This window comes from Anomaloglossus baeobatrachus, chromosome 1, assembly GCF_048569485.1.
Source record: "Anomaloglossus baeobatrachus isolate aAnoBae1 chromosome 1, aAnoBae1.hap1, whole genome shotgun sequence".
Taxonomy (NCBI): Eukaryota; Metazoa; Chordata; class Amphibia; order Anura; family Aromobatidae; genus Anomaloglossus; species Anomaloglossus baeobatrachus.
Genome location: NC_134353.1, coordinates 953,180,604 through 953,194,782, shown reverse-complemented (window position 1 = coordinate 953,194,782; position 14,179 = coordinate 953,180,604). Strand labels below are relative to the sequence as shown.

At 49.7% G+C, this 14,179-nt stretch overlaps 1 protein-coding gene across 1 annotated transcript in view; it reads right to left on the bottom strand.

The window, feature by feature from the left end:
- The window catches only part of LOC142257496 (uncharacterized), a 66,323-nt gene extending 52,144 nt beyond the window's left edge, over window positions 1–14,179 (bottom strand). The window contains exon 1 of the mRNA XM_075329638.1: window positions 14,056–14,179. Coding sequence (XP_075185753.1) covers window positions 14,056–14,082 — 27 coding nt within the window. The 5' untranslated portion in view covers window positions 14,083–14,179. The remainder of the gene's footprint in view (window positions 1–14,055) is intronic.

Here is a 14,179-nt window from a genome sequence, read left to right as displayed (position 1 = left end):
GCATTTCCCTGGTCCAGGCTTGAACTTACCTCTTCATAGAAGCTAATCAAATTAGTTTGACAGGATCGATCCCTCATAAACCCATGTTGATACTCTGTCATAAGATTATTTTATTTTTCTTGAGATACTCCAGTATAGCATCTCTCAAGAAACCCTCAAGGATTTTACCAACCATAGAGGTTAAACTTACCAGCCTATAATTTCCCGGCTCAGTTTTTGTCCCCTTTTTGAATATTGGCACCACATTTGCTATGCGCCAGTCCTGCGGTACCGACCCTGTTATTAAGGAATCTGAAAAGATTAAAAATAATGGTCTATCTATCACAGAACTCAATTCCTGTAGTACTCTGGGGTGTATGCCATCCGGGCCCGGAGATTTGTCAACCTTAGTGATTTCGAGGTGGCGGCGTACTTCCTGCTGGGTTAAGCAGGTAATATTCAAGGGTGAATTTATGGTATCACTGGTCATGTCATCTGCCATGGCATTTTCTTGTATAAAAACCGTAGAAAAAAAGTCATTCAGCAGGTTGGCTTTACCCTCATCCCCTTCCACCATTTCACCAAGACTATTTTTAAGGGGGCCAACACTATCGCTTTTCAGTTTTTTACTGTTTATGTAGTTAAAGAATATTTTAGGATTATTTTTACTTTCTCTCGCAATGAGTCTCTCTGTCTCAAACTTAGCTAACTTAATTTGCTTTTTACATATTTTATTTAATTTTCTATAATTATATAATGCCTCATCACTACCTACCCTCTTTAATTCTTTTAAGGCTTTCTGTTTTTCTTTTATTGCTTCCCTTACAGCTCTATTTAGCCATAGGGGTTTCCTCCTATTTCTAGCATGTTTGTTCCCATAGGGTATATTTTCTGCACAAGCCCTATTCAGGATGCTCATAAAAGTCTCCCATTTGCTTTGTGTACTTTTATTACTTAGTACATCATCCCAGTTTATTGCACTAAGATCATCTCTCAACCGTTTAAAATTTGCTTTCCTGAAGTTTAGTGTCCTTGTAGCCCCTCTACTATACATCTTACTAAAGAATACATGAAAACTTATTATTTTGTGATCACTATTCCCCAAGTAACCCCCAACTTGTATATTTGATATGCGGTCTGGCTTATTGGTTAGTACAAGGTCTAGTAGTGCTCCCCCTCTTGTGGGGTCCTGTACCATTTGTGAAAGGTAATTATCTTTCATTGTTATCAAAAATCTATTTCCTTTGCTGGAACTGCAAGTTTCTGTTCCCCAATTTATATCAGGATAGTTAAAGTCCCCCATAATAATTACCTCTCCGAGACTCGCTGCTTTATCAATTTGCTTTATGAGGAGATTCTCTACCTCTTCCATAATATTCGGCGTCTTATAACACACCCCTATCAGTATTTTATTATTCATTCTCCCCCCCCTTATCTCCACCCATAGGGACTCTACTGTCAGAGTTCCGGGATTTCCAGTTTTCTTTTGAAGGATCTTGCCCTTTGTTAACATGGAATTTTCTGTTCTGTTGCCCTACTTCCTGTCCATCTGTTTAAAAGCCGCCCCTAAGCTTAGTCTAGTTGCCTGAGTATACTGCTTCCTGTGTACTCCTGCCCTGCTGCTCTCATCACCTGATTGCTGTTTGGATCCGGTTGAAACACCTGACACCAGCTCTGGACTTCACCTCTCATCCAACTGTGCTCGGACTCTGTCTGCTGTCTCTGGTCGGCACTTCTGCCCGGTCCCTTCCGTTCATATCCACCCTAGGACTCACATCACGTACGGACATTTTTTGGACTATATCTGTTGCCCTTTTTGTGTCCCGGCTGCTGCGCATTTAGGCCTTCTGGGGTGATTGCCGGACAGCCCCTGTATAGGGGTTCGCTCCTGGTGGTCTCCCTGGGGGAGTCCGGTGTGCGGTCCCGGGAATTCCCCTTTGCTCTGAACCCAGCAGGTATTTACTGTGTTTATGTTCCACTGTGTATATACTGTTCTGTGTGCATATTGCGGTTACATATTACTGTGTATATTTTGTTCTGCTTACATATTACGGTTACTTATTATTGTGTATATTCTGTTCTGTGCACATATTGTGGTTACATATTATGAAACGTCTTTTGCACCAAGAACTCGTCTCTGGTTGTCATTGCCCTAACGCAATCGAAATCTTCAGTACATACAATAGTATTACATCTACATTCTCAGTACCCTCACATATGTTGTCACGCAGGATGGGTTTTAAGGATGATTTTACATATAGACACACACCTCCCCCTCGCTTATTTGTACGGTCATTCCTGAATAGGCTATAACCCTGTAAATTAACAGCGCAGTCATAGCTCTCATCCAGCCATGTCTCTGATATCCCCACTATATCATAATTTTCTTCCAACAATATTAATTCTAATTCCTCAACCTTATTTGTGAGGCTTCGGGTATTAGTGTACATGCACGTTACGTATGACTCTGTACCTGTATTCCTGCTTACTGTATTAACTGTCCTAACCCTTCCCCCCGTACCACCCCCAATTTCATTACTTGTGCCCTGGTCACTATCTGCACTACATTCCCCTTCTATAAAGTGAATACCCTCGCCCCCCATTCCTAGTTTAAACACTCCTCCAACCTTCTAGCCATTTTCTGCCCCAGCAGAGCTGCACCCTCCCCATTAAGATGCAGCCCATCCCTAGCATAGAATCTGTAACCAACTGAAAAGTCGGCCCAATTCTCCAGGAACCCAAAACCCTCTTTCCTACACCAATTCCTGAGCCACCTGTTAACCTCCCTGATCTCTCTTTGCCTCTCTGGTGTGGCTCGTGGCACAGGTAGTATTTCCGAAAATACCACCTTTGAGGTCCATGCTTTAAGCTTACAACCTAATTCACTTTGTGAGAATTATTACCAAGGAATAGAACAATGTACAGCAAATGGCAGTAAGGTTAAAATTTAACTTTTAATTAAGTCTTATTAAAAACGACTCATGGTCTATTATTCACCCGTGCATGGTATCACACAAATTTTAGACGAACACAGACAATTGGGTATTCAATCCCAGGAGATATTGAAAAAAACCCTCACTGGAGAAAGATAGGTCAGCGTTTTCCAGCATTTTATGTGGACTCCATAAGAAGTGTGGTCCCCGGACCCGGTGTGTTATGAAGCTCACACCCAGGGCAATATAGGTCCCATGCTACTCTAAATAAGCCTTCATTTAATACTTCCCCTGATGAGTCGATAAGAGGAAACGCGTTGGGAAAAAGGAGGGCATTGAGCTTATTCTAGTGATTACCTTTGGGCTGAATTTACATTCAGCATCATGTCCCATTAAGGTAATATCTTTAATTTTCTCTGCCAGAGAGGATGGGTGAAATGTCATACCCCATTTCTGCCAGAGGTAAAACAGCAATTTGAGGTAACAAGCAGATATTGTGTTTTATTACACTACCCTTGGATAAAAATACTTGATAATAAGATACCATAGGAGTAATTGATATCTGACCTATCTTTCTGCAGTGAGGGTTTTTTTCAATATCTCCTGGGATTGAATACCCAATTGTCTGTGTTCGTCTAAAATTTGTGTGATACCATGCACGGGTGAATAATAGACCATGAGTCGTTTTTAATAAGACTTAATTAAAAGTTAAATTTTAACCTTATTGCCATTTGCTGTACATTGTTACAACCTAATTCCCTGAAATTATCTTTAAGGACCTTCCACCTACCTCTAACTTTGTCATTTGTGCCAATGTGTACAATGACCGCTGGGTCCTCCCCAGCCCCTCCCAGTAATCTGTCAACCCGATCAGCGATGTGCCAAACTCGAGCGCCAGGAAGACAACACACTGTTCGGCGATCCCTGTCTTTGTGACAGATTGCCCTATCTGTCCCCCTAATAATTGAGTCCCCCACTACCAGTACCTGTCTTGCCTGCCCTGCACTCCTATTCCCCCCCCTAACTGGAGCAGACACTCCTCTGGCGTTCAGAGGTCATGCCTTGCTGCAGCAATGCTACCCCTGTAATGACAGCCCCCTCATCTGCCAAGTTTGCAAACCTATTGGGGTGTGTCAGTTCAGGACAAGCCTTCCTAGCACTTTTCCCTTTACCCCCCTTTCTAACTGTCACCCAGCTACCTACCTCACCGTCCTGCCGCTCCATACTACGATCCTCCCCCATATCTGACCCAGCAAGCTGCTGCTCAGTGAGCAGCAAACTCCTTTCCATATTGCTAATGCATCTCAGAGTTGCCAGCTGCTCATTTAGATCCAGTATCTGGGCTTCCAAATGTGCAACTTGCGCACATCTCGAACAACAGTATGCAACCTCGAACGGCTTTTCAAGGACTGCATACATGAGACAAGATGTACACTGGATCGCTTTAGCAATAGTGGAGCACATTTTCTAATGGGGATAGCACTAAACAAATGTTAAGTAATTAAACAACTAAATACAAACAATTCTACTCAGACTTACTTTTGCTCACTCACGCTCACAATGAAGAAGACAGGCTAAAATCCGGCTGTAACGGCCAAAAACCGGTTCTCCTTGAGCTCGCGGTGACTCTTCACTTATCCCAGAAGGCACTGGGAATATGCAAATTATCCTCGCAAGACTCCTTCCCTGGCTTTCAGAAGTCTTCCTTCTGGCTGTAACGGCCAAAACCCGGTTCTCCTTGAGCTCGCGGTGACTCTTCACTTATCCCAGAAGGCACTGGGAATATGCAAATTATCCTCGCAAGACTCCTTCCCTGGCTTTCAGAAGTCTTCCTTCCGGCTGTAACGGCCAAAACCCGGTTCTCCTTGAGCTCGCGGTGACTCTTCACTTATCCCAGAAGGCACTGGGAATACGCAAATTATCCTCGCAAGACTCCTTCCCTGGCTTTCAGAAGTCTTCCTTCCGGCTGTAACGGCCAAAACCAGGTTCTCATTGAGCTCGCGGTGACTCTTCACTTATCCCAGAAGGCACTGGAGATACGCAAATTATCCTCGCAAGACTCCTTCCCTGGCTTTCAGAAGTCTTCCTTCCGGCTGTAACGGCCAAAACCCGGTTCTCCTTGAGCTCGCGGTGACTCTTCACTTATCCCAGAAGGCACTGGGAATACGCAAATTATCCTCGCAAGACTCCTTCCCTGGCTTTCAGAAGCTTCCTTCCGGCTGTAACGGCCAAAACCCGGTTCTCCTTGAGCTCGCGGTGACTCTTCACTTATCCCAGAAGGCACTGGGAATATGCAAATTATCCTCGCAAGACTCCTTCCCTGGCTTTCAGAAGTCTTCCTTCCGGCTGTAACGGCCAAAACCCGGTTCTCCTTGAGCTCGCGGTGACTCTTCACTTATCCCAGAAGGCACTGGGAATATGCAAATTATCCTCGCAAGACTCCTTCCCTGGCTTTCAGAAGTCTTCTTTCCGGCGGTAACGGCCAAAACCCGGTTCTCCTTGAGCTCGCGGTGACTCTTCACTTATCCCAGAAGGCACTGGGAATAGGCAAATTATCCTCGCAAGACTCCTTCCCTGGCTTTCAGAAGTCTTCCTTCCGGCTGTAACAGCCAAAACCCAATTCTCCTTGAGCTCGCGGTGACTCTTCACTTTTCCCAGAAGGCACTGGGAATATGCAAATTATCCTCGCCAGACTTCTTCCCTGGCTTTCAGAAGTCTTCCTTCAGGCTGTAACGGCCAAAACCCGGTTCTCCTTGAGCTCGCGGTGACTCTTCACTTATCCCAAAAGGCACTGGGAATACGCAAATTATCCTCGCAAGACTCCTTCCCTGGCTTTCAGAAGTCTTCCTTCCGGCTGTAACGGCCAAAACCCGGTTCTCCTTGAGCTCGCGGTGACTCTTCACTTATCCCAGAAGGCACTGGAAATACGCAAATTATCCTCGCAAGACTCCTTCCCTGGCTTTCAGAAGTCTTCTTTCCGGCTGTAACGGCCAAAACCCGGTTCTCCTTGAGCTCGCGGTGACTCTTCACTTATCCCAGAAGGCACTGGGAATATGCAAATTATCCTCGCAAGACTCCTTCCCTGGCTTTCAGAAGTCTTCCTTTCGGCTGTAACGGCCAAAACCCGGTTCTCCTTGAGCTCGCGGTGACTCTTCACTTATCCCAGAAGGCACTGGGAATATGCAAATTATCCTCGCAAGACTCCTTCCCTGGCTTTCAGAAGTCTTCTTTCCGGCTGTAACGGCCAAAACCCGGTTCTCCTTGAGCTCGCGGTGACTCTTCACTTATCCCAGAAGGCACTGGGAATATGCAAATTATCCTTGCAAGACTCCTTCCCTGGCTTTCAGAAGTCTTCCTTCCGGCTGTAACGGCCAAAACCCGGTTCTCCTTGAGCTCGCGGTGACTCTTCACTTATCCCAGAAGGCACTGGGAATACGCAAATTATCCTCGCAAGACTCCTTCCCTGGCTTTCAGAAGTCTTCCTTCCGGCTGTAACGGCCAAAACCCGGTTCTCCTTGAGCTCGCGGTGACTCTTCACTTATCCCAGAAGGCACTGGGAATACGCAAATTATCCTCGCAAGACTCCTTCCCTGGCTTTCAGAAGTCTTCCTTCCGGCTGTAACGGCCAAAACCCGGTTCTCCTTGAGCTCGCGGTGACTCTTCACTTATCCCAGAAGGCACTGGAAATACGCAAATTATCCTCGCAAGACTCCTTCCCTGGCTTTCAGAAGTCTTCCTTCCGGCTGTAACGGCCAAAACCCGGTTCTCCTTGAGCTCGCGGTGACTCTTCACTTATCCCAGAAGGCACTGGGAATACGCAAATTATCCTCGCAAGACTCCTTCCCTGGCTTTCAGAAGTCTTCCTTCCGGCTGTAACGGCCAAAACCCGGTTCTCCTTGAGCTCGCGGTGACTCTTCACTTATCCCAGAAGGCACTGGGAATATGCAAATTATCCTCGCAAGACTCCTTCCCTGGCTTTCAGAAGTCTTCCTTTCGGCTGTAACGGCCAAAACCCGGTTCTCCTTGAGCTCGCGGTGACTCTTCACTTATCCCAGAAGGCACTGGGAATATGCAAATTATCCTCGCAAGACTCCTTCCCTGGCTTTCAGAAGTCTTCTTTCCGGCTGTAATGGCCAAAACCCGGTTCTCCTTGAGCTCGCGGTGACTCTTCACTTATCCCAGAAGGCACTGGGAATATGCAAATTATCCTTGCAAGACTCCTTCCCTGGCTTTCAGAAGTCTTCCTTCCGGCTGTAACGGCCAAAACCCGGTTCTCCTTGAGCTCGCGGTGACTCTTCACTTATCCCAGAAGGCACTGGGAATATGCAAATTATCCTCGCAAGACTCCTTCCCTGGCTTTCAGAAGTCTTCCTTCCGGCTGTAACGGCCAAAACCCGGTTCTCCTTAATCTCGCGGTGACTCTTCACTTATCCCAGAAGGCACTGGGAATATGCAAATTATCCTCGCAAGACTCCTTCCCTGGCTTTCAGAAGTCTTCCTTCCGGCTGTAACGGCCAAAACCCGGTTCTCCTTGAGCTCGCGGTGACTCTTCACTTATCCCAGAAGGCACTGGGAATATGCAACTTATCCTCGCAAGACTCCTTCCCAGGCTTTCAGAAGTCTTCCTTCCGGCTGTAACGGCCAAAACCCGGTTCTCCTTGAGCTCGCGGTGACTCTTCACTTATCCCAGAAGGCACTGGGAATATGCAAATTATCCTCGCAAGACTCCTTCCCTGGCTTTCAGAAGTCTTCCTTCCAGCTGTAACGGCCAAAACCCGGTTCTCCTTAATCTCGCGGTGACTCTTCACTTATCCCAGAAGGCACTGGGAATATGCAAATTATCCTCGCAAGACTCCTTCCCTGGCTTTCAGAAGTCTTCCTTTCGGCTGTAACGGCCAAAACCCGGTTCTCCTTGAGCTCGCGGTGACTCTTCACTTATCCCAGAAGGCACTGGGAATATGCAAATTATCCTCGCAAGACTCCTTCCCTGGCTTTCAGAAGTCTTCCTTCCGGCTGTAACGGCCAAAACCCGATTCTCCTTGAGCTCGCGGTGACTCTTCACTTATCCCAGAAGGCACTGGGAATATGCAAATTATCCTTGCAAGACTCCTTCCCTGGCTTTCAGAAGTCTTCCTTCCGGCTGTAACGGCCAAAACCCGGTTCTCCTTGAGCTCGCGGTGACTCTTCACTTATCCCAGAAGGCACTGGGAATACGCAAATTATCCTCGCAAGACTCCTTCCCTGGCTTTCAGAAGTCTTCCTTCCGGCTGTAACGGCCAAAACCCGGTTCTCCTTGAGCTCGCGGTGACTCTTCACTTATCCCAGAAGGCACTGGGAATATGCAAATTATCCTCGCAAGACTCCTTCCCTGGCTTTCAGAAGTCTTCTTTCCGGCGGTAACGGCCAAAACCCGGTTCTCCTTGAGCTCGCGGTGACTCTTCACTTATCCCAGAAGGCACTGGGAATATGCAAATTATCCTCGCAAGACTCCTTCCCTGGCTTTCAGAAGTCTTCCTTCCAGCTGTAACGGCCAAAACCCGGTTCTCCTTAATCTCGCGGTGACTCTTCACTTATCCCAGAAGGCACTGGGAATATGCAAATTATCCTCGCAAGACTCCTTCCCTGGCTTTCAGAAGTCTTCCTTCCGGCTGTAACGGCCAAAACCCGGTTCTCCTTGAGCTCGCGGTGACTCTTCACTTATCCCAGAAGGCACTGGGAATATGCAAATTATCCTCGCAAGACTCCTTCCCTGGCTTTCAGAAGTCTTCCTTCCGGCTGTAACGGCCAAAACCCGGTTTTCCTTGAGCTCGCGGTGACTCTTCACTTATCCCAGAAGGCACTGGGAATATGCAAATTATCCTCGCAAGACTCCTTCCCTGGCTTTCAGAAGTCTTCCTTCCGGCTGTAAGGGCCAAAACTCGGTTCTCCTTGAGCTCGCGGTGACTCTTCACTTATCCCAGAAGGCACTGGGAATATGCAAATTATCCTCGCAAGACTCCTTCCCTGGCTTTCAGAAGTCTTCCTTCCGGCTGTAACGGCCAAAACCCGGTTCTCCTTGAGCTTGCGGTGACTCTTCACTTATCCCAGAAGGCACTGGAAATACGCAAATTATCCTCGCAAGACTCCTTCCCTGGCTTTCAGAAGTCTTCCTTCCGGCTGTAACTGCCAAAACCCGGTTCTCCTTGAGCTCGCGGTGACTCTTCACTTATCCCAGAAGGCACTGGGAATACGCAAATTATCCTCGCAAGACTCCTTCCCTGGCTTTCAGAAGTCTTCCTTCCGGCTGTAACGGCCAGAACCCGGTTTTGCTTGAGCTCGCGGTGACTCTTCACTTATCCCAGAAGGCACTGGGAATATGCAAATTATCCTCGCAAGACTCCTTCCATGGCTTTCAGAAGTCTTCCTTCCGGCTGTAACAGCCAAAACCCGGTTCTCCTTGAGCTCACGGTGACTCTTCACTTATCCCAGAAGGCACTGGGAATATGCAAATTATCCTCGCAAGACTCCTTCCCTGGCTTTCAGAAGTCTTCCTTCCGGCTGTAACGGCCAAAACCCAGTTCTCCTTGAGCTCGCGGTGACTCTTCACTTATCCCAGAAGGCACTGGGAATATGCAACTTATCCTCGCAAGACTCCTTCCCTGGCTTTCAGAAGTCTTCCTTCCGGCTGTAACGGCCAAAACCCGATTCTCCTTGAGCTCGCGGTGACTCTTCACTTATCCCAGAAGGCACTGGGAATATGCAAATTATCCTCGCAAGACTCCTTCCCTGGCTTTCAGAAGTCTTCCTTCCGGCTGTAACGGCCAAAACCCGGTTTTCCTTGAGCTCGCGGTGACTCTTCACTTATCCCAGAAGGCACTGGGAATATGCAAATTATCCTCGCAAGACTCCTTCCCTGGCTTTCAGAAGTCTTCCTTCCGGCTGTAAGGGCCAAAACTCGGTTCTCCTTGAGCTCGCGGTGACTCTTCACTTATCCCAGAAGGCACTGGGAATATGCAAATTATCCTCGCAAGACTCCTTCCCTGGCTTTCAGAAGTCTTCCTTCCGGCTGTAACGGCCAAAACCCGGTTCTCCTTGAGCTTGCGGTGACTCTTCACTTATCCCAGAAGGCACTGGAAATACGCAAATTATCCTCGCAAGACTCCTTCCCTGGCTTTCAGAAGTCTTCCTTCCGGCTGTAACGGCCAAAACCCGGTTCTCCTTGAGCTCGCGGTGACTCTTCACTTATCCCAGAAGGCACTGGGAATACGCAAATTATCCTCGCAAGACTCCTTCCCTGGCTTTCAGAAGTCTTCCTTCCGGCTGTAACGGCCAGAACCCGGTTTTGCTTGAGCTCGCGGTGACTCTTCACTTATCCCAGAAGGCACTGGGAATATGCAAATTATCCTCGCAAGACTCCTTCCCTGGCTTTCAGAAGTCTTCCTTCCGGCTGTAACAGCCAAAACCCGGTTCTCCTTGAGCTCACGGTGACTCTTCACTTATCCCAGAAGGCACTGGGAATATGCAAATTATCCTCGCAAGACTCCTTCCCTGGCTTTCAGAAGTCTTCCTTCCGGCTGTAACGGCCAAAACCCAGTTCTCCTTGAGCTCGCGGTGACTCTTCACTTATCCCAGAAGGCACTGGGAATATGCAAATTATCCTCGCAAGATGTTAACAAAAAATCAACTAAAAATACAAAATATGTGAAGATAATAAGGGGAAATCATTGGAGGTAATAAACTGTAGATGTTGTCTTCCATCCTCTTTCGGCGCCGACTGAATCTGATCTGAGGAGACTGTGCAGTAGATCGGGCGACTCCAACACTTTCTTAATGGTCCTAAAATTGTCCAGCTTTAAAGGAGTTAAACATAAATCATGTTTCCCTCTCCCTCATGTGTAGTGCGGGGTCTGTCGCTCTCTCCCCTTCATGTGTAGTGCGGGATCTGTCGCTCTCTCCCCCTCATGTGTAGTGCGGGGTCTGTCGCTCTCTCTCCCTCATGTGTAGTGCGGGGTCTGTCGCTCTCTCTCCCTCATGTGTAGTGCTGGGTCTGTCGCTCTCTCTCCCTCATGTGTAGTGCGGGGTCTGTCGCCCTCTCTCCCCCATGTGTAGTGCGGGGTCTGTCGCTCTCTCTCCCTCATGTGTAGTGCGGAGTCTGTCGCGCTCTCTCCCCATGTGTAGTGTGGGGTCTGTCGCTCTCTCTCCCTCATGTGTAGTGCGGGGTCTGTCGCTCTCTCTCCCTCATGTGTAGTGCGGGGTCTGTCACTCTCTCTCTCCCTCATGTGTAGTGCGGGGTCTGTCGCTCTCTCTCCCCCATGTGTAGTGCGGGGTCTGTCGCTCTCTCTCCCCCATGTGTAGTGCGGGGTCGGTCGCTCTCTCTCCTCCATGTGTAGTGCGGGGTCTGTCGCTCTCTCTCCCTCATGTGTAGTGCGGGGTCTGTCGCTCTCTCCCATGTGTAGTGCGGGGTCTGTCGCTCTCTCTCCTCCATGTGTAGTGCGGGGTCTGTCGCTCTCTCTCCTCCATGTGTAGTGCGGTGTCTGTCGCTCTCTCTCCTCCATGTGTAGTGCGGGGTCTGTCTTTCTCTCTCCTCCATGTGTAGTGCGGGGTCTGTCGCTCTCTCTCCCATGTGTAGTGCGGGGTCTGTCGATCTCTCTCCCATGTGTAGTGCGGGGTCTGTCGCTCTCTCTCCTCCATGTGTACTGCGGAGTCTGTCGCTCTCTCCCTCATGTGTAGTGCAGGGTCTGTCACTCTCTCTCGCCCATGTGTAGTGCGGGGTCTGTCGCTCTCTCTCCCCCATGTGTAGTGCGGGATTTGTCGCTCTCTCCCCCCCATGTGTAGTGCGGGGCCTGTCGCTCTCTCTCCCTCATGTGTAGTGCGGGGTCTGTCGCTCTCTCCCCCATGTGTAGTGCGGGGTCTGTCACTCTCTCCCCCATGTGTAGTGCGGGGTCTGTCGCTCTCTCTCCCCCATGTGTAGTGCGGGATTTGTCGCTCTCTCCCCCCCCATGTGTAGTGCGGGGCCTGTCTCTCTCTCCCTCATGTGTAGTGCGGGGTCTGTCTCTCTCTCCCCCATGTGTAGTGCGGGGTCTGTCTCTCTCTCCCTCATGTGTAGTGTGGGGTCTGTCGCTCTCTCCCCCATGTGTAGTGCGGGTTCTGTCGCTCTCTCTCCCCCAGGTGTAGTGCGGGGTCTGTCGCTCTCTCTCCCCCATGTGTAGTGCGGGGTCTGTCGCTCTCTCCCCCTCTTGTGTAGTGCGGGGTTTGTCGCTCTCTCTCCCCCATGTGTAGTGCGGGGTCTGTCGCTCTCTCTCCCTCATGTGTAGTGCGGGGTCTGTCGCTCTCTCTCCCCTATGTGTAGTGCGGGGTCTGTCGCTCTCCCTCCCCCATGTGTAGTGCGGGGTCTGTCGCTCTCCCTCCCCCATGTGTAGTGCGGGGTCGGTCGCTCTCTCTCCCCCATGTGTAGTGCGGGGTCTGTCACTCTCTCTCCGTCATGTGTAGTGCGGGGTCTGTCGCTCTCTCCCTCATGTGTAGTGCGGGGTCTGTCGCTCTCTCTCCCCCTTGTGTAGTGCGGGGTCTGTCGCTCTCTCTCCCCCTCTTGTGTAGTGCGGGGTCTGTCGCTCTCTCTCCCCTATGTGTAGTGCGGAGTCTGTCGCTCTCTCTCCCCTATGTGTAGTTTGGGGTCTGTCGCTCTCTTTCTCCCTCATGTGTAGTGCGGGGTCTGTTGCTCCCTCTCTCCCATGTGTAGTGCGGGGTCGGTCGCTCTCTCTCCCCCATGTGTAGTGCGGGGTCTGTCGCTTTCTCTCCCCCATGTGTAGTGCGGGGTCTGTCGCTTTCTCTCCCCCATGTGTAGTGCGAGGTCTGTCGCTTTCTCTCCCCCATGTGTAGTGCGGGGTCTGTCGCTTTCTGTCCCCCATGTGTAGTGCGGGGTCTGTCGCTCTCTCTCCCCCATGTGTAGTGCGGGGTCTGTCGCTCTCTCCCTCATGTGTAGTGCAGGGTCTGTCGCTTTCTCTCCCTCATGTGTAGTGCGGGGTCTGTCGCTCTCTCTCCCCCATGTGTAGTGCGGGGTCTGTCGCTCTCTCTCCCCCATGTGTAGTGCGGGGTCTGTCGCTCTCTCTCCCTCATGTGTAGTGCGGGGTCTGTCGCTTTCTCTCCCCCATGTGTAGTGCGGGGTCTGTCGCTTTCTCTCCCCCATGTGTAGTCCCTCCTCCCTTAAGGGAGGGATTGTTCGACAGCGATGCCGCCGACCAGGTAAGTGCGTGTGACGCTGCCGTAGCGATAATGTTCGCTGCGGCAGCGATCACACGATATCGCATGCACGACGGGGGCGGGTGCTTTTGCTTACGATATCGCCAGCAATTGCTAGAAATATCGTAGCGTGTAAAGTCCGCTTTACAATTAGCAAGGGAGAAACCTAAAAGTGTGCAGTGCAAGTGCAGTGAGAATGCAGGAGCCGGCAGTCACCTCATCTCAAACCTGCACAAGCCCTTCAATTATAAAATTCAGCCCTGTAGCATGCCCAATCCTAACAGCGTGTAATATACTCACTGTCAGGATTCGGCTCTGCTTGCTGGTTCCAGCAGTCATCACATGGCCACTCCACTCATGCGTGATTTTCATACTTACGGTCATCTGACAATTCGCTTTTCTTCTTACCGCTCTCTTTTTCACTGATCATTGAAAGAATTAGAAAAAGCAGCTCGGCATCACATGACTAAGTATGAAAATCGCATGAATGATTGGTCACATGATGACTACTCAGACTATGGGAGTGGAGTGCCGAATGGAGGCGGAGCTGGGCAGGGGCGGGGCTGGGGCCTGGGCGGAGTCTCAAGGGGGCCCGAAAATTTTGCCAGTATGAGGCCCTGAAATTCCTAGTGGCGGCCCTGCATGCTGTACATGGGAACGGGCAACACACAAAATACAGATATAAATTAGTGAATAAACCAATCCTGACAGACGGGTACAGAGGGGAGCGGACCCTGCCCTCGGGGGCTCACAGTCTACAGGGTAATGGGGAGGAGACAGAAGGTCGGGGATACAAATATATAACAATCAACTGTACAAATCAATACATAAAATTAGGCCATGTTGGACATTGGCGACAATGAAAGAAAAATCTCTTGTATCCGAGTCCCGTGCGTTTTTGGTGTAAAAATTGTATTTCTGCATTTACCATAAATTCCTCTCTCATTGAATACATTGGAGGACACCGGAGGATGATGTGGATTACACCGCACTGTTCTCTCCGTCTCTAAGGTGGGACAACGGGGGGCAATTACACCCAGCGCCGATAGTCA